General features: G+C 40.6%; 1 protein-coding gene across 8 annotated transcripts in view; it reads right to left on the bottom strand.

Moving 5' to 3' along the window:
- Positions 1–25,800, bottom strand: part of BNC2 (basonuclin 2) — a 486,498-nt gene that overhangs the window by 286,943 nt on the left and 173,755 nt on the right. Inside the window, exon 1 of one of the 8 annotated variants that reach the window (XM_018051932.1) lies at positions 17,882–18,278. The exons of 6 other annotated variants lie outside the window; for them this stretch is intronic. In XM_018051932.1, the coding sequence (XP_017907421.1) occupies positions 17,882–17,884 (3 nt within the window). In that variant the 5' untranslated portion in view covers positions 17,885–18,278. Of the gene's footprint in view, positions 1–1,364; positions 1,406–17,881; positions 18,279–25,800 lie in introns of those variants that run through there. One more of the 8 variants, XM_018051930.1, reaches the window with a different exon arrangement.

Below are 25,800 nucleotides of genomic sequence, written 5' to 3'. Positions count from 1 at the left end.
TCTCTGAATCTAGAATCTTACAGTGAAAGCCACTAAGATTCCCTTTCAAAACTGTTGCCTATTATAATTAGCCAATCTCATCATGAAATATTGCCTACAATGGCACCCCCCTGCAGTGCTCTTGCCTGGAGAATCCCATGGATGGAGGAGCCTGGTGGGCTGCATTCCATGGGGTTGCTGGGAGTCGGGCGCGACTGAATGACTTCACTTTCACTTTCACTTTTCACTTTCATGCATTGGAGAGGAAAATGGCAACCCACTCCAGTGTTCTTGCCTGGAGAATCCCAGGGACGGGGGAGCCTGGTGGGCTGCCGTCTATGGGGTCGCACAGAGTCGGACACGACTGAGGCGACTTAGCAGCAGCAGCAGTAGCAGTAGTCACTTGGCTTACTTCATTTTTAAATGTTTAAGATAGAAAGGGACTTAGATTCCATTGAAACCTATTTGCTGCGTTTTATAATTTTCTCTATATCACTACTCAATATTTCCAAATATATACTACCTCCATTAATCATACAACTATCTTGTTGTTCACCCACTAAGTCGTGTCTGACTCTCTGTGACCCCATGGACGGCAGCACACCAGGATTCCTGTCCTTCACTATCTCCCCGAGTTTGTTCAAAGTCATGTCCACTGAGTCGGTGATGCCAGTCAACCATCTCATTCTCTGTTGCCCCCTTCTCTTCCTGACCTCAATCTTTCCCACATCAGGGTCTTTTCCAATGAGTCAGCTCTTAACTATCTATGTGTATTCAGATCTCAATTCATCAATCAGCTCCATCTCACCTGTGTCTTCTTTCCCTCTCAAAGGGCCCTGTCGGTGTTTTTTTAACTCCAACTGGGATCACCTATGCCCATCAATTCTCTTTGTTCAGAGATCATTTTTCAGCCAAGCGTGCTGCCTTAGAAAGTATTTCCTTCTTTCTTTTGACCAACAAATCTGTTCACTTTTCTAAATTTAAACAATTTTCAATAAACTCCACTTTGCAAGTTCACTAGTGAATATCACTAACATATTTTTTTAAAGAACAGTCAACTTTTCAAGCATTTTTAGGTCCAAACTGTCTGTTCCTTTCAACTCTCTTATTCTTTCTTCCTGCCTATTTCCATAAGGTGATGTCAATAGAATGAATATAGGCTGTCTTTGAAATTAATCACTCTTCATCCATGAATTTCCTCACTTAGAGCCTGAGAAGGGAAAGGAGCTCACATTTACTGAGCACTTGTAATGTGCAAGTCGCTGTGTGGGTACCTTCAGTTCAGTTCAGTCACTCAGTCGTGTCCAACTCTTTGCGACCCCATGAATCGCAGCACGCCAGGCCTCCCTATCCATCACTAACTCCCGGAGTTCACTCAGACTCACGTCCATCGAGTCAGTGATGCCATCCAGCCATCTCATCCTCTGTCGTCTCCTTCTTCTCCTGCCCCCAATCCCTCTCAGCATCAGAGTCTTTTCCAATGAGTCAACTCTTCACATGAGGTGGCCAAAGTACTGGAGTTTCAGCTTTAGTATCATTCCTTCCAAAGAAATCCCAGGGCTGATCTCCTTCAGAATGGACTGGTTGGATCTCCTTGCAGTCCAAGGGACTCTCAAGTCTTCTCCAACACCACAGTTCAAAAGCATCAATTCTTCGGCGCTCAGCCTTCTTCCCAGTCCAACTCTCACATCCATACATGACCACTGGAAAAACCATCACCTTGACTAGACGGACCTCAGTCGGCAAAGTAATGTTTCTGCTTTTGAATATGCTATCTAGGTTGATCATAACTTTTCTTCCAAGGGAAAAACAGTGTCTCTTGATGTAAGGTGGGTACGTTACATCAAGAGAAACTGTTTTTTCCTTTAAGCAATCTTATGATGGTAAAGAATCTGTCTGCAATGCAGGAGACTGGGGTTTGATCCCTGGGTTGGGAAGATCCACTGCAGAAGGAAATGGCAATCCACTCTAGTAATCTTGCCTGGAAAATCCCATGGATGGAGGAGGCTGTCCAGTATAGTCCATGGGGTTACAAAGAGTTGGACACAACTGAGCGACTTCACTTTCACTTTTCGTGGGGTATGAGGATCTACATTTTGCAAAAACAAAAGAAAAAAAGGGAGGCTTTAGAGTAGGTAAATAACTCAGAGGCACATGCTGGAAAGTTACAAGGCCCAAACTTAAAATGAGAACGAGCAAGAACATATGTCAAAGAAGTTAATGAAAACACATAATCGTTGCATTTAGTGGCGTCCATTCTAGAGGCATGTGTGGATGTTTCATATGTTAGAAACAACACAGAAGACAATGAAAGGAAATGAAGAAGTAGCACCAGAAATAAAAACTTACTACTCCCCGCCCTTTGGTCCAGGACAACATAGGCAAGGTTAAAGGGGACTTCTCCTCTGACTTGAGGAATGAGCAGGAAATGGGGCCTGGAGAAACGCAGAGACACCGCATCTGTGTTGTGTCACACACAGAACAATGCTGATCCCACCCCACGATGACACGTTGCGGGGCGGGGGCCAGTGAGCTGGGCTACAGTAACTCTCCCTAGGGTACAAAAGAAGAACTGGGGGAAAATTACTCTTAGAATATTTCCTATCAAAACAACCCCTCAAAAGCTTCCTATGAAACCTTAATGAAGGTGATTACTTAACTGATTACAGCAGATTCCATAGGCCAGAAGGTATATGCTACAAATGAAGTGTAAACAATACTTCATTTCATATACACAGAAGAATTCCCACTTACTTTAATATTAGTTGACCCTATCACCAAGTTTCTAGTTCCTTTCTCCCCTCACAGACGGCATTTATAAACACCCTCAAGAGGCACGGAGAAAGTTAAACAACTACAATTACACTCAATTACAACCTCAAACACTTAGAAATACACAGTTTCTAAGAGAAAACAAAAAGGTCTGTGAGCAAGTTGGGAGGAAACAGTGCCAGGCTACTGGAATGTTTCAACTCTCCAAATCACAAAGAGGAACTAAGAGGAAAGTGAGGCATGCTCCCCATCTCGGAATCCTAGAATTTCTCAGCAGAAAAGAAAATCCTTATGATCCGTGAAAATGGGCTTCCTTAAAGATGAAAAAACTTGAGATCTGAACTAAAACCACAAAGTTTCACTCATGAGTTCACCATCTAACAATACTCCCCCACCGGGCCCATCACAATTAGAGTCATTAATTATCAGAGAGGGAAAAAGTGTAAGGGAGAAGGCAAGCTATATCTGTTTCCAGCTCCTCACAATGTCCCAAGGAAAATATAAAGGATATAAAAGCTTGGTAACTTAATTAGTAATAATTTTGCACACCTAGACAATTAGGCCTTTTGATTCAGAAGTCTTAGTAGTTGGCCAGCTAGTTATAAGCAATCAAAAAATTCCTGTAAGAAATAGCAGACATTAAAAAAAAAAAAAAAATTGGCCACGCTACACAGTATTGCAGGATCTTAGTTCCCTGACCAGGAATAGTTCCCCGCCCCCGGCAGTGGAAGCACAGAGACCTAGCAACTAAACAGCCAGGGAGTTCCCCTTAACTACTTTTTACTCCACTTTAAGATACTAAAATAGGATGTGTACCTCTGCTTTCAATGCAATTAAAAATTCAAATTGATTTGGAGAATTCCAGTTTTATCCTCTTGTCTTTATGCTAATAATACTGTGCATTTCAACATCATACTTTAAAACAAAATTTACCATAATTTTCACAAAATTTTCACAGTGATTTTTATCTCTGGAAAGTAGTAGGACAAAGACGACTTTTTAAAATTCTTTTTTGGGTCTTTGTATATTTTTATCTTAAATAAAAACACTTAAGTTAAATACAAAGAAAAAACTAACCTGATCAGCTGACATTTCTAAACAGCAGGCTGAGGGTTTCATTACGGATGGTAATTGTCTAGCATTCATCTAAATTTCATTCGGCCGGTGCCCTAACAGGAAGTAAGAGGCCCTGAAAGGGACCCTCTAGCATCCCCTGGGAAGCTGGGGCTGAGTGCATATCTTCTCTCCTGTACATACCTCAAAGGAATCACGGTGTGCAAGAGAGCTATTTACAACTTACTTTGTGTATAATCAGCAGAAACAAAAGATATGACAACAAGCATAAAGGCCTCTCTCTTTCTCCTCTCAGGAGAATTCAACAAGGGAGGGCCAGTGGGCATTCACTTCAGTGTCAAAAGGGCTTCCAGAAAACACATTTTCTGTGGGGTAGGGAGGAAATATGGCAGGCTTCCTACACCTACACACCTACACACACCTACACACACACACACACACACACACACACACACACACACACACGATCTTATGTTTACTGAGATCACACATAAAGAGTGTTAGAGACCAGACTTCTGAAAAGAAGACAGAAAAAGGCTCCACATTGCAAACGGGAACTACCGTTCAAAATACTTAAAGCTTGTTAAGCAACTATATTCCAATAAAACAATTTTAAAAAAATACTTGAAGCTGAATGGGTGTAGCAGGTGGGTGCAGAAGGTGGAAAGGAAGAAAGAACAAGGCACAGAGTTGATAACTTGAGAAAAGAAACATGTTACCAAGAAAAGGGCTTATAGAGTCTGGGGTGCTTCTTGCAAAGCCAGGGCCCACTTGAACTTTAATTTTGTTTTTAAACATTGAACATTCAGGTAGGCATTTGCCTGATAGGCACTATAAAAAGTCAGAGCCTAAATAAACTAACTAACTTCCATGCCAGCTCAAGTCTCGCTGGTGAAGCTGGCTGTAAGCCCAGAGCAGTGCTGAACTGTATGTGTTTTGGTGGCTTCAGTCTAGCAATGAAGGAATGAGGCAAAGGAGATGAACCCAAGGAGAACTTGGAAAAGAATGGAGAGACAGAATTGGTTTTAAAAAACAGAGGGACAGAGAAGAGTCCCATAAGAGGACTCAGGAATATGGGCGGGTACAAGCTCCGTTACATTCCAAGTCAGAGAAAAGCAGTAACAGCCTCATGTCAGTGGTTAGATGACGCCAAGCAACAAGAAGAAAAATTACCCAGATAACACAAAGAATTCAGGCAGACCATTCTGTGAACTGGATTTGACAGTAAGCTAGCCAGGAGTTGCTTGTGAGAAAGAGCAGATAAAGAAATAAATTAATTACCCCACACTGTAAAGACAGGGATGCATGTTAAACACAGTGCTGCAAATAAGAGAGAGGAATGAATGAAAAATAAGGCGAGCTAAGTTGCTGGATGTGCAGATAATGTCTATCTTCATCTCTCAGGCGACGATTTAATGAAGGAAAACATTCCAGCACTAAGCCTTCCCAACCATGGAACCCAAGCCTAAGACTCAGAAGGGCCAAGTATACAGCATCTAAAGCTTAAGAATGAAAAACGTCACTTTGTGATGAGAAAAGAACTGCTGAGTCAAAACAGCATTTATCCAGCTGCCAATACAGAATGGCCAGAAATATGCTGGTGCTTACAGAGACCTTAGATGATGCAGAACGTTATCCGTAGGAAGGTGAGAAGGACGAGCAAGGTGTTGCAGGGAAAGAATTGAGCAGGGGGGGAGGACAGTCCTCTCCGAGTCATCCAGGACAGTGAGCTGCAGGATCAGGATGAGAGGAGAGAAAGCAGAAGAGGGTCAAGGTTCCTCTACTCACCAGGCTGACAGACACAGAAGATGACTGGGGATGGGGGGCGGAGGACGGGAGGAGACCACATCCTCCCAGGAGCCAGGACCTGCCTAAGTGAGATTCAGTCTCTCTCTGCCTCGGGAGCTGGTCCTCTGGGGTAAGCTAGGGCCCTGGGCTCTATGATGGAAGCAACCGCTGCAGGTATGATTACAGGGGATTTTCACAGCCACAAACAACAAAAATACCCTGTTTTTTCTACTGTGAAATGTGGGATTAGAGATAAAAATCTCTCTTCCCTGGTGACACCCCGAGGAGCCTGGTGGACCATGAATAATGCTAAAATTACCCAGGATCTTTCTAACAGAGCCTCAGAGGGCTTTACACAAAATATTAATTCCCCCATCAGACAGGTAAGGGGTGGGAAGGAAATTTCCACCACACTCTTTTTACTGTATTTTTAAACAAGAAAACTGAGGCCGGTCACTGTGCCCTCCCCTCATTTGATAAGTTGAATAGAGTTGAAACCAAGACAAAGTTATCTATACTACCACGCTAGTGTTTCACTGGAAAAGCCTTCTATCATTTAATAGAGTTCATCCTTGTTTTACATGGGTTTTAGCACTAAAGAAAATGAAAAGGAAGTTATTTGCACCCATGCCATGGATGGACTTCAGATTCAAGAAAGAAAAGTGCCTAATTCCACTATATTCAGCTGGTTTGTAATCATTCTTGTCATTCCAGTTTACTGGAAATGGAACACCCCAAGTTGTTGCTCATGGGCATATACATCGCCATGTGTTACGACTGATGTTAAGTCAAATCTCACATATATGTATGTATATATATATGCCCAGGTAAACTCTGTCTGTCCTCAAGGCTCAATGCCAACTATCCTAAAGCCAGGTAATATGCAGAGAGCACTAGCTTTGGAATAAAACTCCTGTTTTAATCCCAGCTGCGGTATCTTCTGAAGTTGGTCAGTTAGCTCCCAATATAGAGCTTAGTTTGCTACATCTGTAAAATGGCAATAATTCTATTCACTGTGGTGGGTTGGTAAGGCTGAAGAAGAGGACACATCTCTTAGATGTTTCAGGTGAAACATCTAAGCAGACAGTAGGTACACAGCATAGGTAATGATACTTCCCTGGATACCCTGTTCTTTCCCACCCCAGCACACCATTCCCATCAGGGCTGAGAAGTTTGAGACAGGGACAGGAGGAATTTAGGGCATGTAAGCAAACCTCAAGTGTCAAAGGAATAATACAAGCAATTAGGGAAACTGAAAATTATACCTATTCAATTAGTCTCAATTAGGGGCCGGCTCCATCAACTTGTAGACAGCTTCCTAGAATGCTGTGCTGACAAAGACTATGAAGATGTGTCTGGGCTCTGAGAGACCGACTGTCCTAAGCCTCCACTGGGGGAAGGAGAAAGAGACACATTTTACTCTCTGCCACTCCTGCCTCAGCCAAGACCTTTACTATGAAAGGATGAGGCAATTTTCTGAGTTCACTTTCATGCTAGTGGCTTGACCTATGAATTAAAAATGAGTTTCCGATACACACTGCTATATATAAAATAAACAACAAGGACCTACTGTATAGCAGATGGAACTATATTCAATTTCTTGTAATAATCTATAATGGAAAGAAGGTGAAAAAGAAAATACATATATATGTGTGTGTACATGTATGTATGTGTGTGTGGCTGGATCACTTTATCAAATACCGGAAAAACTGTAAATCAACTATACATCAATAAAAGATAAAAGGTAGATTTTCCAGGAAACTCAGGTGAATGAATTCTGAAGAAGCCCTACAGTTTTGGAAGAACCCAAAACTAAACAGCAAACTGACAGATAACAGTCTAAGTCGTGGTTCAAGGTGTATTCTCAGCCTGGGAATGTTACTAGTATCACCAGGTAACTTATCTGAAATATATCTGAAGTCTCATCTGAGACCTGGGGCTTCCCTGATAGTTCAGCTGGTAAAGAATCCGCCTACAATGCAAGAGACCTGGGTTTGATCCCTGGGTTGGGAAGATCCCCTGGAGAAGGGAAAGAATTCTCCAGAGTTCTGGCCTGGAGAATTCTATGGACTGTATCCAAGTCCATGGGGTCGCAAAGAGTTGGACATGACTGAGTGACTTTCACTGAGACCTTCTATGACAGACTCCATGCGAGGTGGAGTTGGGCTGGTTCGTTTTATGAGCCCTCCAGGTGATGCTGATGAGCACAAAAGTTAGAGAACCACTGGCCTAAATAAACTGGAAAATCAAAAAAGAACTGGTAAAGCAAAAGTCTTCTTAAAAAAAAAAAAAAAGACAAAAGAAAAAACAAAGTAAGAAGAACAAAGAAGCAAACATCAGGGCACAAGGTTCGGGATCTCGGAGAGTCGGTGTCAGGAAAGGAGACTCTCAAGAGAGAAAAAGCCCAAATGAGCAAGCCACTTCAGCAGCAGTGTTACGGGCAACTCCACGGATGCTGCCGACATGAGAAGGAAATAACTTGGGGACAGACATTAGCTTTAGCATCTAAGCTAAAAATCACATTAAAAGGACCCTTGTCACCTTGAACTCAACCACTGGGTTTGCAGCACTCAGCCCGTCTCCCTGGTTTCCACAGCAATCAAGAACAACACTGAACTCTCTAGTGAGGGCACAGAGACAACTTTCAACTCATGATCACCAAGAATTTTTTTTTTTTTTTTGACAGAGTGGCATTTCTTAGGAAAGCGTTCACTTGGGAAGAAAACAAGTGCATTTCACTTGATCTTCCTTTAGGGACAGCACAAAATGGGACAAATCAATGGATTTTTTTCCCTCCCTAAATTTCACAACATTCAAGAGAAGCAGATGACTGGAAAAGGTATACATGAGAAAACGGAAAGGGGAGTTTAAGGAATGAAACGTGATAGAAAAATGTGTCACATGCCAGAGAATGAAAGAGAAAATGTTACACCTACCCCTCCCCAAAATTCAACATCCCATGTTAGTTCTTGAGCCACCTACATTAAGCCTATTATGATTTAAAAAAAAAAAAAAAAAAAAGCGTAAGTTGCCATACAATGAGCACTTATACTAGATTTAATGCACAGTGGTTGTCCAGAGAAGCAGATTGCTGTGGACTAGGCTCTTGCCCCATGTGACATGGGTTAGACTTCTTATGGAGACTGAGCCTGAAGGCAGACCACAAATAGTACCAAGCGGCCAGTGGAATTTTGGGGTGCAGAAACCAGGAGAGCTGGCAGGGAGCCTTCACCATGATGCGGAGGCCTACAGTTCAGCACGCCCAAGATCAATGAAGGAACATGCTTCTCCTTGCACGCAAAGCTTGAACACAGGTAATGATAAGAGAAAGGAAGCGGGAAGGCAGATTCACCCCTGCTGCTCCCTACAGGGAAACCTTTCCCAACTCAAGCATAAGTCATACTGCACACTGCAATCACCCCTCGGAACCTGCTGAGGACCTCAAACTAAAAAGAGAAAATGCACAAAAGGATACGAGGCTGATTTCTGTGGAAGACCCACGCTCCTCCTACCTACCCCACCAGCTTCCCAACCCTAGATCAACTGGGGTGAGGTCAAGGGAAGGTGAAAAGCTGTACACAGTACTCTGGACCAAACAGGTAAAAAGTGAGCCTCAACTTCCCCCACCAATGGCACCTTGCTGTTATTGAGGGTCTCAGGAAGTGGTGAGAAGATATAGTGAGGATCCTTGAGGATCATATAAGGTATTTTTTGAAACTGAAATCCTTTACTCCTGAAATCTAAAAGAGGTTTAGTAGACAATAGAACACTTTATAAATGATAAAACACCTGGTTTTCCATTTTGTGTGCTTTCGATGTTCACAGCTTCAAATAAAGATAGACTTATTTATGTCAATAACTTACCATAATAAATGCTATTACAATGCCATTTTCTCTCTACATGCTTTCCTTTCAGATGTCATGCTCTCCCCGGTTTCATCTGCCACCTGTGTGAGAACAATTATCCCCAATCCCTATTCCTTAACACTCACATGAATTTTAGTCCTGCACTTTCAAGCTCCCACTTGAAATTTCCAAGTGTTTAGTTAACACCTCGAGATAAACAAGGATATGGGTTCACTGCCTACCCTTCTTTACTACACCTCTACCCTGACTTTGTTGGCTTTTTTTTTTTTTTTTGCATTAGTATCACCAGAATCCCATTAACAAAGACTCAGAACCATAGATGATGATGAAAAGCCTTCTCCTTATTTCCAAAACCCAGTAAATTCTGAAGGCCTATTGCCCCATTCCGATCCCCTCAGCTGTCCTCCCATACACCTTCCAGATCATGTCTCTCCATCCAGACCATTTCTAGCAAGAGCATGCTCAGACCTTTGCCGTAACCCTTAAGTGATGGATAAAGCGTTTCACACTCATCAACCAGCGCCATGTACCACCCCTCCAACTGTCAAACCTATTCTCCTAGATGTTCCCCACAAACTACCAATTACAAAGTTCCTTCCAGGCCCTCTACAGCCTACCTCTGCCCTGCCCTTCCAGCTTCATCTCTCCTCCTCGTTCATGACAAATACTTCAGTGAAGTGAAATCGCTCAGTTGTGTCCAACTCTTTGCGACCCCATGGACTGTAGCATACCAGGCTCCTTCATCCACGGAATTTTCCAGGCAAGGGTACTAGAGCGGGTTGCCGTTTTCTTCTCCAGAGGATCTTCCCAAACCCGGGTCCTCCCACATTGCAGGCAGACACTTTACCATCTGAGCCACCAGGAAAGCCTTAAATCATTAAGAGACAGTCTAATCATAATTAGACTTAATGTCTCCTGCGTATGCTCTGCTACTGCCAAGTCGCTTCAGTCATGTCCGACTCTGTGCAACCCCATAGACGGTAGCCCACCAGGTTCCTCCGACCCTGGGATACTCCAGGCAAGAACATTGGAGTGGGTTGCCATTTCCTTTTCCAATGCATGAAAGAGAAAAGTGAAAGTGAAGTTGCTCAGTTGTGTCCGACTCTTCGCGATCTCATGGACTGCAGCCTACCAGGCTCCTCCGTCCATGGGATTTTCCAGGAAAGAGTGCTGGAGTGGGGTGCGGATGCTCTGCTGATGCTGCTGCTGCTAAGTCACCTCAGTCGTGTCTGACTCTGTGCGACCCCATAGACGGCAGCCCACCAGGCTCCCCCGTCCCTGGGATTCTCCAGGCAAGAACACTGGAGTGGGTGCATATGCTCTAGGCTTTCCTACTTTGACATAGCTCTCATACCACTCTTTTTCTGGAATAGCCTCCCCTGCACTAAACTTTTTTTTTTTTTTTAATTATTGTGGGGTTTTTTGACTGCACTAGTTCTTCCTCACTGTGAGCTGGCCTTCTCCGTGCGGCAGGGGGATACTCTCTAGCGATGGTGTGCGGGCATCTCAAGTCGTGTGTTTTGTCTTTTTTGTGAAGCAGACTCTGTAGCACGCTGGCTCAACAGTCGTGGTTTAGTTGTCCTGAGGCATTTGGGATCCTCCCTGGCCAGGGATCAAACGCATGTCCCCTGCACTGCAAGGCAGACTCTTAGCCACTGGACCGCCAGGGAAACTTTGCACTAAACTTTTGAACATCTCCGTATTTCTGGAGGCCATTTCTTCCATTAAGTTTCCTGATACCCCCAGGTAGAAGACCTCTCCCTCGCAGCATTCTACCACCCCCATGGCAGTCAGCACTACACAACTGCAGACTTTAAAAACACTACATGAAAAAAAAATAAAAAATAAATAAAAATAAAAACACTACCTGTTTTTCCTCCTGAAGGGCAAGAACTTACTGGCTTCTCCTTAGTTTTCTCTCAATCAGCTTTTCACACAGCAGATACTCAACCAATGCATGCAAAATAAATAATAAATAAATCTCTTAAAATTCACAGTGGCACCAGTGGCCCAGTGTTACAAACAGAGTGATTTTTAACCATATCATTATTCCACCCAATCCTCAACAAATACCCTTAGGGCATTTAAGGGCCAGTGATTCCTATTCTATAAAAATTCAAGATGCAAGGAGGTTTCTATTTATGCACAGAGCAGTCTTCTGAGTGTAATTTAGCCTGTAAAGGTTCAGTAACTAATTCAATGTCACCCTGTTGATCTGTGGTATATTTCTGCTGAAATGATACTTCTCTTGCTAACTTTCCTTCTGACTTACTTAAGGATACCTCGAGAACCTTACTCTATCAAAGCAGTCTTCTACAGGTGAGAAAACGCACAACATCTCCTCTAAAATGTAAGTTTTAGAGATACTATTTCTCTGCCCAACAAGTTGTTAACAAATATATATTGGCACATATATCTTCTTATTTTAAAATTTACTAAGCTTTACAATTAGTGAAAGTATGAAAACCTCCTATAATAAGCTTTTAGCTATTGATTACCATATATCTGGAAAGAAAGTAATCAACCCATTATACTACCCTCAGATAAGAAGACATTTCTAAGATGCGATGCAAATAGCTTATAGACAACTGGGAGTAGATTTCCAGTGCCCATCAGTTTCTCCTTTGTTTCAAGCCAGGAGTAGGTAACTACAGCCTCTGAGCCAAATTTTAGACTGCCGCCCACTTCTATATTAATTAATAAAGTTTTACTGAAACACAGCTGTACCTATTCCTTTATATACATATATATTCTACTGCTGTTTGTGGCTACAAAGACAGAATTGAATAGTTATCACAGAAACCCATGGCTTCTAAACTATTTACCACATGGGCCTTTATAGAAGAGGTTTGTCAACCACTGTTTTAAAATATACAAAATTGTACCCCTTTTCCCAGGAACATCACTTTCAAGAAATCCCCTTTAGTAAATAAAAATACAAGCACAAACAAGAATGTCCATACTGAGGCACCACTCTTTGTAAATTGAATGAACTGGCAGCAACCTCAATGTCCACAAACCAAGAACTCATTAAGTATATTATGGTACAATGATACACTAAGACTCCATTAAAAATTATGATGGATAGCTTTACTTACAGACATGGAAAGATATCTATGACATGCCCGAGTTTAAAAAGAGTCACGTATCCATAATCCTTGTATGTAATGAGCATCTATCCATACACCTGTATGTATGCGTAAATGAGAAAGGATGACTAAAAAAGATGTTAATAAAATGGTTCCTTGGTGGCAGCCATTCAGGAAGTGTTTACTCTCTTTGTAGTCTTCTTAATGAGATCTTCACAATGAAGATGTACCATTTATAAATGCTGTTAAAAAAAAAAGTTTAAAACTGAAAAGTCAAAGTCAGCATGCTATGCTTAGATTCTGTGTTATATAAAAAGCACAAGGTTTTTCAGAAAATAAAGGGGGGGCGGATTTGTACTTTCTTTTTGGTTAGGGTAGGGCTTCTGGTTTGGTTGTTACTGTTTCTAATCTTCTTTTTTCTTAGTTTTCAAGACAGAAAGGCTCTTCGGCTCACCAACAGCCTGCCTATCTATGAAGCCGCATCCCCAGTGTGACAACCTCCTCTGTGGATTGGAAAAGTCCCTTACCGAAGCATACATGGGTGAGGAGGAAGAGGAGAGGTTAAAAGAACAGCCCCTCCATGGAAATGTATTAATTCAATCAGTGTCTTGCTTCTGGGTTACTATAAAAAGGTTCATAAAGTACCCAAAAGCCACGCAAGATTTTAGAATTATGCTGCTCAATGACTGATTCTCAGTGAAGAGTAAGAAAGGGGAGATTTTTCTCCACTCTCATTTTCTTCAGCAAAACTAAGCTTCAGCAAGATTGGCATAAGTATTTTTTTTAAAGCGGTTAACTGAAAAGGCTAAGTGTATACATGACACAATTATTGAGAACTCAGTACCACCACTGATACAGAGATGCTAACTAAACACTGCATAAGGCTTGCAAATTAACAACAGGAACTTCAGAAAGAAACTGCTAATAGCAAACAGCGCGGCTCATCCTCTCTGTGCCGGACACTTCACAGGCACCAATTCTAACCCTCCTTTTAGAAATGAAGTAACTGAGCTTCCAAAGTCACATAAAGAAGAGATAGATTCAAGTGCAAACACATCTGGCTAGAAAACCTAGTCTCTGCCACCCATGCTGATAAAATAGAAATTTAATTTTCTAATGAAGGACTGTACAAAATCCCAATATAAATTTAGCAGATGAAAAACTTTAAATTCCTGGTTTATAAAGATATTACAAAATTACCATGTTGACTAATTTTTATAAGCAATTTGTTTAAAATAGTATGTTTTTCAACATTTCTGAGTTAAATCTACCCATATTCTCCATCCTTACATTTACTTGTATATGCATGTGACATGTATATCTTTTATAGATATGCTATACATTACACAGAGCACAACTTTTTAATATTGTCAAACTGGAATCTGTATACGTTTGTAGACACGGGCTCCTGTTAAACATAAAGTGGTGACTTATTCTTTTGTGACTCTTCCCACAATAAAATTACTTCATCACTTTGGACTGAACAAAATCTGTGCCCTGAAAATTAACATGTGAAGAGCTGTACAATGATATAGATTTTTTTTTTTAATGCTAGTATTTACACACTATTTTTCTCTTAGATACGTTCTCTTTTCAAATTAGGGAGAGATTAGCCTTCCTGTGAATTCCCCACAATTGCACCATGGTAAACGAACCCTTTAACTCCCAGACTACTTGGGTTTGCTATGCCTCCTTTTTATAGGGTGAGCAGGCATTAAACTTCAGTTTTTCTAAGCAAGTATTCCACAGATCAAAGATAGAACTCGGAGGCTGGACCCTTTTCTTCTAGAATAGGTCTAATTTTTATCAGTTCTGAATGTTGGCTTCCTTGCAAAATTTAATTTGAAAGGAAAAGCAAAAATTGGTGGGTTCAACATCTTCTATTTTTTGTAATATCTGACTTAGGTTATAGATGGATGAAGAATGTAAGGAAAAAGCAGATTCTGGGGGTCAAACTTGCTGGATACAGATTTGAGACCTTTACTTCCTCATCTGTAAAATGAAAATAACTGTACCTGCCCTGAATGCTTTCTAAGAGTTGAATAAGATAAAGTATGTACCACCCCTAGCACACTGTGTGAGCTAGGAGGTAGTTACGAAATGATTAGTTTTTAATCCATCTTTTACTCTTAGCAATAGGTGAAAGTGAACACTAAACCAAATATTTATTTTAGATCTAAAGATGCAGTATGTTCAAACAAGTGTTGGCTAAAAGAAATGAGATGTCAGGCAAACTAACAATGCTAATCAACGACCATCTATGACAATATTAATATACTACACATAACACAAATACTTTTGATAAAAACGTAATCCAGGATTAAGACAGTAAGAGCAGCACATTCTGCTCAACAAATAGTTTCCAAGCCCTTAACTACACTTAAGGCAAAGTGCAATACTGTAAATGAAGATAAAATATTGCCCCAATATACGTATAGGTGCCTTGCTATACTCTTGTTTAGTCCTACTAAAAGGTGTAAATGCTATTTGCTTTAGTGTGACCCTCTCTCCATGAATACAAGTGCATATTCATAAAGCCAGGGACAGAGACCAGGGTACCTGTATAATGGAACTTCTAGCTCTATTACCAAGTGCTAACCAAATGAGTGGGCTTCCAAGGTGGCAGAGCAGTCAAGAATCTGCCTGCCAATGCACGAGACACAGGTTCGATCCCTAGTTTGGGAAGATCCCCTAGAGAAAGAAATGGTAACCTACTCTATATTCTTGCCTGGGAAATTCCATCAACAGAGAAGCCTGGCAGGCTATAGTCCACTGGGTCACAAAAGAGTCATACACGCCTTAGGAACTAAATAACAACAACAAAGATAAAGCAAGAAGCTTTGATTCAAGGGAGTGATTAGAACTGATGATACAAAAGTAAATAGAAGGTAACAGAATTTGCCAGCTTAGCTTCTAGTATTTGGTTATCCATAACTGATATCTCAGAAATACAGCATCATTCTGACATCCAGGAAGGTCATCCCAGTGAGAATTTTGCAGAGTGGCAAAAACACAGGACTAATGGATGATACAAAGCAATTCTCAAAAAAGAAAGAAAGAAAGAAAGCTGTCTGCCTATACTTAGGATCTCCTTTCCTATTGATATTTGGTGAAATTAAGACATTCAAATTTATCCCTCTTTAAAAAAAAAAAAAGCAGCAGCAGCTTTCCAAGGGACACTTGCCTCAAGACAAGCTCAAAGAACAAGATCTACAGAGTTTACTGAATACCTACTATGTGCCTGAACTTCATGGGTGTTGTCTCATTTCATCTTCCTGACAAATTTTCAAGTGTTCTTTTCCCCATTTTAAAACAGAAGAAAACAAATGTTAGGGATAAAGTGATTCACCCAAGGTCACAAGATCACAAGTAAGTGGCAACATGAGAATCTGAACCTGGGACCAATCTTTAACTCCTCCACAGCTCTCAATCCCCACCAGAGAGTTCTGCAATGTCAAACAATAATGCTGGTACAATGGGGAGAGAAAAATGCTGAAAGAACAAGTATTAATATTTTTTTTAAGTTTGATTTTTAGGGAAAAAACTCTAAATCAACTTTAATTTTCATGTTAAGGAGACGTGATACTGGGGTATTTCCATTCTTTCCCTCTTGGATTATAAAGGGGCAATTTTAATGAATTGAAAAGGGTTTGGATACAACCACAACATCCTTTTTATAATCAAAAACTGCTTCCATGATCAGGATAACAAATTTTGTTAGAGAATCTAAGCATACACAATAGACTTTTTTACCCTCAATTTGGCACTGTTGACAAGCTTTTCTACTTTTTAGGAAAAAGAATTAATTTTGAAACTGGCTAGAAGGGAAAAAGAAATCCAGCACAAAGTTAAGTTAAATATTCCTCTGAAAAGTGCACTTTAAAATTGGAAACTAGAAAAAAAAATCATCAAAAGACAACTTCCATCACTACCACTTGATTACATTCAGCACTGAAAAGAATTCTTAAAGTGAGTATTCTCTAGAATGTAAGTGAAAATATCTAATGAGTTCATCTAAAATTTGAAGTGCCAAGTCCACACATCAATCTTGATTTTGCCATCGAGTTGACTGCATGTTGGTTTAAGACCTCCCATAAACAATATGAATGTATCTGTTTATAAATAATAAACCATCTACGGACAGCACTAATCAGATTAAACTCAGGAGGTCTATCTGGACAAAACCATCATTTTATAGAAATACATAAATCATGTACCCAAAACTCTATAAATAAGGCACACAGACACACTCACAATTTACTGTTTTATAGTATATTCTCGACTTAAATTTCTGTTACATAAGATTCTAAAAAATAACTTATCAGTGGAAACCTATCCTGGCTTAACAACTGTAAAAAGTTTTTCCTTGCATTCATGTGGCAGTTGTCAAAGTGTGCATGTACACCAAGGCACACACACATTCACAACTCTATGTATGTCTTATATATCAATTACTACTAAGGAAGAGAAAAATGAGCCATTACAAGAACATGGAATCAAAGCAAGTATTAAGGTTTGCAAGTGAAGAGCGATAGGCAACTCAAACCTAAAATGCAAATTAAGATGATATGTTTATTTAGGTAAGCCCAAGACAATTTGTATTTCTCTTATTCACTGGGAAAAAAATCAGATGCATTAATATTCTATAAAGTCCCAATGCAAAATCAGGAGGCCATTCCATACGTCCATATTTTAATCTGTTATAAATTAACCTGAGTCAGGTCAAATCACGAAGCCATCAGACAGCTACATTCAACATGCACAATTACAACCCAAGTCCAATCATACACACCCGGAGTAAAGGTAAGCCTTAAACAACTGGAGCGGTGAAGGGCCAGGCTAGAGTTTTCCCCAGAGAGGGACTGGTGGGGGCAACTGGCAAAATGGATACATCCCAGACAATGGCAGAACCTGAGCGTGCCCTCTAACCCTGAAGATGCTCACGTGGTTGTACAAAAGTCTGTTTACAAGATCCGCAGCCCAGATGATCTGCATCTTAAACTGCCCTCTTTCCAGAATTCCTGGTTTTAAATCACACTGGAAACCTTTGGCTGCGACTGAACTAGAATGGTTTGGTTTATCCCTTCTGAATGCCAAAAAGAGAAGAAAAAAAAATAGTGCCATACTTAAGTTTGTTTTGTTTGAAACTCTCAGTCCTTCTGCATTCCCAAACTGTATCCCTCTGACTAGTAGAAACCGTTATTAGAGAGAAAAGGGTTTTTGAAAAAAAAAAAAAAAAACACCACCCACACACAGCCCCCAAAGCAGCCCGGGAGAAGGAATGAGGGAGGCTGACTGGTAACATACGGTACCATGAGCTGCAGTGGCCTCGCCGTCAGCGGTGCAAGGGTAACTGATCGCTCCTGGCCTTCCGCGCACAGCGAAGCTCAGCCCAGGGAAGTGGGGAACAAGGACTGGGCGGGGAGGGGGCCCTTGCCGCTCTCGGGCAGTTTATACAAGAAGGCAGCTCAGCTCCTTTCTGGCGCATTCCTCCTCTCTATCTTGCCACCTCTTTGCCTGTGTCCTGTCGTGTTTTCTTCAGCCGGTAATTGTCCGGATGGCAAGACTTTTAAAACGGTCAGTTTAGGAAAAAGCGAAACCCTTCTAAGTGACCATCACAGCAAATCAGCTTCACGCTGGTGGGTAAAATTTTCCAAGGGAAGTGTTCTTCTGATAGTTCCTGAGTCTCTAAGTCCCCCCCACCCCCCGCCACCCCCGCCCCCACCCGCCGCCACACACACTCCCCTAGAGGGCTAAATGCACTGTGGCAATAAAACATTCATGCGACTTGGAATTTTAACACAATGCCATTTCCCTAGTTTAACCTGAAAGGAATGCACTAGTCACAACAGACTACATCATCCTGCCATTAAACCCTGCCAAGGAACCGCTTTTTTGGCCCTGCCGGGCCAGCTTTGACGGGAAAGGAGTACACAGACCCACACACTGAGCACAGAGGGGCCACCTCTGCTTCCTCGGCCGGGTCCAGCAACACCCTGCTCTTGAACGTGACCCCTGACCCCTCGCATTGTGACCGGCTTGTGATGCGTGTGTCACTCTGGCACTTCTGCAGAGCCACACACTGTGCAGGCCGCTGGCGGCTCCCTCTCAACAGGACTTGGGCTGAAGCCAAAAGGTTCTCTCTTATTATTACTGCTACTATGGAAGGGCTCCTGTGGAAGGGGGGCAGGGGTGAAGGCTATTGCCTGGTGCTGGAGAAGGGTCTGTTTCTGTTTTTTCCTTTGTCTTGCGACTTTTTAAAACACAAACTTTGTATTTGCCTTTGTAATTAGGTTGTGATTACTGACAAGCTGGTTTGCTTTGGGGACAACTTATCAAAACTGCCAGTTCTTCCTGCATTTAAGTGACATTTCATTTAGACTTACAAAATACAAAAACAAATTTTTCTGATTTCTCCGGAGAATTTTAGAGAAAAAACTCAAAAGGTGTTGAACTCTAAATAAAATATCCACACTTAACCATTTCATGTGGCTAAAGTACTACCACCCAAGGAACAAGGAACAAATTAGTTATTTGGTTTTTTAAACTCTAGATGTATTGGTTTATTACTTGTGCAGAGCTGTCTGCCTTCCAAGGAACAGAAGCAACAAACTAAGGAACAAGAGAAAATAAATGTACAACAAATGAATACTCAAAAATTACACTAAAAGTTTTTAACTGTTTGAAGTAATTTTGGACTCTGCGGTGATGCCAGTTTGGTACTGTATGGCCTGATTTTTATTAATTTTGAAAGTTACAAGATATAAGTTTGCCCCTCCAACCTCTCTTTTTTCCTTTATCCTCAACTTCTCTCTCACTACTCAAGTATGCCTTCCAGATTTTTCTACTTTCTTTTTTTTTTTTCCCTTTTCTGATCCTTAACTATTTTCATATGGGGCACTTTCACTTTCAACCTTGCCCTACTTTTTTGTTCTCTAATTTGTCCTCTCTACTCTATTCAGAGGCCATTCTAAGAAGCAAGTCCCTCCTGACCCTGACCTTGACCCTGAACTACAGCCAGGTGAACTGTGGTTATCCCTGCAAAAGGTGTTCCAGCCTTAATCTCCTAGAATGAGGTCACATCCCCTTCCTACAGCAAGTAAAGAACATCTTCCTTCAGAGAACACCCTAAAATACAAAATAATGATCACTACGCAGGTTAACATGCACACAGAAAATAAAGCCAAATTGTCTCCTTTAGCGTAATTTTTGTCTCCTTAGTAGATGGAATTAGTCTTAAGCCCCAGTTAAAAGACTTTTTTTTCTTCCTTTTCTTTAAACAGACATTATCATGCCTTGAAGAGTCATTCTAATCCCTTCACCTTAGCCAAACCATGCTAATTCTAGCTAGCAGGACAGCAATTAATTAAAAAAAAAAAAAGGAATTGACTTGAGGAACAGGGGGTGGGAAATCAAGCCAACAGAGAAGCAAAGACTATCAAATCCTATGTGAAATATTTCCATTTCAAAATATAAATGCTGAAATCAGATTGTCATTTTAACATATATAAAATCCAGCAATAAAGATATCTGATTTTTTAAATGATCTGACTTATTACCAAAGTATATTCAAATCCAATTTTTATGTTACTAGTGGGAAGCCTAGTAAAACTGCAGACAGCACTACTTAAAGCAATGAAACTAAAATTACAGAGGATAATTTCTATTTAAATTCAGGCAGATACACTTTTTTGCTCATATCAAATCAATCAACACGATGATCTCAAAGCATCTTAGACCAGTTATCTAGAGAAAGAAAAGGGTCAAATCTGTGATCATGCACACACAGCATGTTAAACCTCTCAATTGTGATGCAGTTCCTCTGAAAACCTCAGGAACTTTGAGACACACTGCTAAAAAGAAGCAATAACCCATCCCTTACTTCTAAGTAAAAAACTGTCAACCAATTTTATAACCTTAATACTGATATGGTACAGTGAGGCACCATGAGGAAGTCATGTTTTTATATGAAACAGTACCAAATTAATGTAATCAGAACACTACCGAACCTGTAAAAAAAGAAAGTTCTATCAGTGAGTTTATTGAATTGTGCAAAGTTGCACCAATGCAAAAGTTTTGCAGAAACATTTTGGTGTGGGTGTAAGCATATGATCAAGTCTGTGATAACCATCAATAATTTTCTTTAACCTAACCAAAAGAAAATTTTACTGTGTTAAATGGCATTTGGGAATACAAATTTTAAAGTTTTGTGAGTTACCTTTTAATTTCTAGCAAGCAAAATAGGTGAGATGTTTCTCACCAACCCCTATTTAGATAAGCACAAACAGGCATATGTTAATCTATTCTCCACAAGAGTCTACTTGGAGCTATTGGATTTGCTAAGTCATCCACCCCTAGTAGTCCCTGCCAGTGTCCCATCTCACACCCCCTACAGGCAGTCACACTTTAACCCTCACAGGCAGTCAGACTTTAACCCTGAGTGAGGGCAACCCTCAGAAGGAACAAGATGAGACAAGAAAGGAAGCGTGTGGATGGAATAGTGAAGGAAGGAAAAGAAGGGAGATGCAGAAGAATGAAACCAGACTGAAAGAAACACAAGCAATAGGAAAGAGAAGGAGCAGACAGACAGAGAACGGGGTGGGCAGAAGCAAAATGGAAAGGGAGAGCAAAGGCAGGACTGAAGGGAAAAAAGAGACGGCTGGGGAGAGAGGAGGTACAGGAGCCCCACGACACAACAGTGGATCAAGCAGCTGGCCAGAGATGCTAATTCAGCGCTTTAACAAATCAATGCCACTTGAAAAGTACAATGCGAGCCCTCACTGGGTAAGATGTCAGGGGACTGAGAAAATGCATTCTCAAGTATTTCACATTAAGAGGGAATAATGTGTTAATTTATAACTCTTCACCCTATACACTTGGATTATCTATCTGTGTCAGCGATTTGACTTCTTAAATTTATCAAAAAGGCACGCAAAGGGAGGCAGCTCTGACTGCACCACCGGGAGATGGAGGTTTCGGAAGAGCCTGTCCGGGGTAGTCCTGCAGTTCTTTCCCCTTTCCTATTTGGGCTGACATGCTGGGGGCGGGGTGGGGGTGCAGGAAGGAGTGAACATCTGAAGGCAAGATCTGGGGAGGAGGGGAACCCCTGGTCCAGTTACTAACGCAACCCAAGGAAAGGCTTTGTGGGCCTGTGGCTGATTGCATTAGGTACCATCCGTCAAAAGTGACACAGAAGAGAAGGAATAACTTGAATCAGCAACCCCGAGCTGCCATCATCAGAATTTACTTTACGGAAACTTACTTAAGTCTCTCAGCACACCCAGCGGAAGAGAAGCTGCTGACAATCAGAGTGTAATTAAACAGTACTTTTGAAATGCCACCAGAGTCCCATAGACAGAGCTTATCAACATAGGAAGGGAAGGGAGGGCTAGTTTATTTTATTTGGTTAGTTTTGAGACAGGGAGGGGAGATGTAAAAGAACTGACATTACACCCCAGTATTTAAGAGCCTAATGTTTCTTTCTTAAGAAAAAAATCTATTTTATTAGACATCAGATTCTTGGAATTGTTTCCTAACTGTTCTTTAATGTAAATTTAACCAACTTTTAATTTAATGATAGCACAGCTCCTAACCTGAGAGAAAGGCTTAATACTTTTTGCTGCCAAATTTAAAGCACTATCAGACTTAAGTCTTCCGAGTGCAGGCATTGTCAAGACACAAAGGCAAGTATGTTAAAACACTGTGGAATAAATAAAAGAGAGTAAATTTCAAGAAAGTATTGAATTAAGGTGACAGCCTTAAAGATATGAAGGGGGCACGTGATTATTACATAAAAAGGGAAGAAAATGACCAGACTGTAACTGCTCTGAGTTTCACTTTAAGATTCTTTAAATGACACACAGCACTGTTTTTAAAGTGACCAGATATTTTTATTTGCTACAAGTACAACTGCAACAGAAACAGATATTCTCTTATTTTCAGGACATTCACATGTAAATGAATGCTGATGAATGGAAATGAGATGCTATACATGATGGGCAACCTGCAACATTCAGTTTAAAAAAGGCAAAGTTACCTCACTCACTGAAGCTTGAATCTCCTCCTTTCTACACTTGGGCACCAAAAGAAATGAAAGACAATGACTGACCTTCTACCAGTTTCTGTTGGCTAAACACCACCCTCCAGAGATACTCGAGATGGAAAACAAACGTTCTTTCAGTCTCATATTTTGCATCTCTGCTATTACACAGAATTACACAGCTACTTCTTTAAATGAGTATTTGATTAGAAACTGAAATTATAAATACTGGAAATTTAACAGCTGCACTGAGCCAACGGATTAAAATGCCCAAAAGAGTGTGATTACTTAACGACTGTTTTCTTTCTTTCAAAGGAGATAATTAATAAGGAATTTCCTAGGTCAAGACCATAGAGTACATTACTTTCCCTTTTCATATAATCTTAAAACAGACAATATATATTCTGAGTACCATGTTTGCAACAGCAGAGGATGGTATTATATGCTTTACAAGGGCTTCTGTGCCCTCAGAGTAGGATTTGTCCTATCCCTGGTTTTTGCATGAATTACCATTATTGTCTGTCCCATCCATGCCACTTCCACATAAACCATCTATTCTTATCATTATGGTAACATTAATCCTCTCCCCTTTCCCCTCCCCCACCACACCCACCTAAGGGGTTAAAAGACTTCAGTACATTTGTGACTTGTCAGTGACATATAATACCCGGGTCCTTCATGCAATCAACTTTTACTTGACATGTATTTGCTCATCACAGGACCCGCATTACTACTGGGAAAATGAAGAAAAACCTAAATTAACACTTGACATTCAATATGGTCAAGTCCTTAATTGGCTGGGCTTCCTGAGAAAGCAATTTTCTATTCCCCAAACTGTTCGCGTGTCATGTGTGGAGTGCAGCTCTTGGCCATCACTGCTGTCCCTCGCTCCCTCTAATGAGAGCAGATGAATTAGTGCTACGTGACACGATTTGAACAGGGCTTCCTCCTCTTCCCCTCCCCCCAACCTTTCTCCTATACCAATGACAGCTGTGTGGCAAGGGAAAGAAAGAGAAATGCAAGAGCAAAGAATCCTGTAAAGGATGATCATTTTTTTAAATGAACCTTAAATGTCTTGTTGAAACTCCAGAACAACAGGGTCATTTCATGGTGGAGGTGGGGAAGGGGGTTGTTACAAAGATCAGGGGAATTATCTGGCTATGGCTGATTTGGGTTGTATTAACTTCCAGCATGTTTCTTCCATTCCTGGCTAGCTGCAGTATTAGATTGCACTGGTCTAATTAAAATGGAATTTACATCCACTTAAAAAAGTTTTTTTTTAAAAGGTCTGGAGAATGGGTCAACTAGAAAAAAAATGAACAGCATGAAATGATTATTATTCTAAGATAAACATACCTCTGGGTTAAAGAAAAAGAGTCTTTTCAACAAACACTTAAGTCTTAAGAACGTGCAACACAAAACTCTTATCACCATACTTTGCTTTCAGATACTGTTCAGTACCTGAACTTCATACTCGTCATCTTATTTTAAATCATTTTTGTTTGGTTCCCTTCCTTTGATTGTTGAATTTTTGCAACAAAAGCTATTTGAATGCTAATTTCATCCTATTATTTTGGAGAGAGGGGGAAATATAGTCTGCTATAGATGTGCTTATTTAGCTCAAAGAGAAACTGGATGGATGCATGACAGGAAGGTAGGACAGAATTTGCTTGGTTCAAAGATATTGAAAGGTAAACTGAAGGGATTTCTCTGCACCTTTACTTACTCGCTTTGAAACCAAAGAAGAAGTAATTTTAAATGCCTAAATTGCTTACCCAATCCAACAAGGACCAAACAGAACTGGAGGAGGTAAGAAGATATGGCAAATCACACATTTGAGAGAGAAGTTAGTCCAAAGTACATGCCTCATGTAAAGATAATTATTTACTCTTTACTCATCTTTATTTAAATGACAGCTAAGGCAAAGATGCTACCTGTGTACTAGAAAGTATATCAAGATTGTACTGGTATTACAAAATCAATGCAAGCATGTAAAATACAAAACTCAAGTCTCAAGTGCAGTTCCCCTGCCTCAAATAAGTAGCTGGATCATTTATTAGTTATTCCTCTATAATTCTGAATAGAATTGAACTAATATTTCAGTAAGAAAACTCTGAAGTGCATTTGAATACACAAAATATGGTGAAACCCAGTTTTATACTGTTTAAAGTTATTACCTAAAACCAAAAAAGGTCTTTCCATATTTTATATTCATGGAAAATAACAAGAAAGGAAATCAAGTTTTATAGCATTTCTCTTAAAAAAGTCAATTCACAACATGATTTTAAATACTGCTACACTAACAGAAGACAAGCTGTAACATAAGAAACTTTGGGGAACACCTTTAATTTTCTAATTTGTTGGAACATTATCATTTCAGATAATGCAAAAACTCTCAAATAATTTAGAAATATTTTCACTGAAGCAAAACTGCAATGGACACTACCCCTTCTGGTGGCCAAAGCGCTGATATTTCAAGTATTGTTAAAGATATCTTTTGAAAATATACTTGAGACAGCTTGTGACTGGGCATTCTATCAGGTGTTTATAAGAAATGGATAATTTGGTATTCGGGAAAAGCAGCTCAGTCAAATACATCCAGTTAACTGCTAAGGTAGCTTTATAATCACTGAGCAACAAAGGGCAGTGTATTCTGCCAATAGCTTTAGGGTGACCTTTGCAATGCTGACTAGTCCGTCAAGTTCCATCTCTGAGATGCATGATACTACGGACAGGGTGGTTTAATGAGTGAGGTAGGAACTAAAGACCAGGAGCCTCCAAAAGGGTAGGCATTTTACATAGAGGAAATGAAGAATTTCCTTCCCTAAGAAGAGACGCTGAGCACCAAGAGATCAGGCTGAACAGCCCCATACTCCTTCCCAAAGCACGAGTAGCCCTCTGAAGTGTAGACACTAGCAAGTATTGGGACAGCATTGGGAAGCATCAGCATCTTCCCCCACACTCCCCTATGTTTCTATAACCTGTAATGAAACTCCAACTGGGAACTGGTAAAACAGGGTCAATGACCTGAGCTCTAGAAGAAAAGCTGAAAAAGAATGCTGATCTCATTGGAAAGCTTTAAACAAATTGTGAGGAGTCCTGCCTTATTTGGGGGTACTTTCCAAGCACTGCTAACAAGATAGATTAACGACTCAGGAGGGCAACAATCAGCGAGATGACTGCACTGGTCTC

This window comes from Capra hircus, chromosome 8, assembly GCF_001704415.2.
Source record: "Capra hircus breed San Clemente chromosome 8, ASM170441v1, whole genome shotgun sequence".
Lineage (NCBI taxonomy): Eukaryota > Metazoa > Chordata > Mammalia > Artiodactyla > Bovidae > Capra > Capra hircus.
This window is presented reverse-complemented; position numbering and strand designations above follow the sequence as displayed.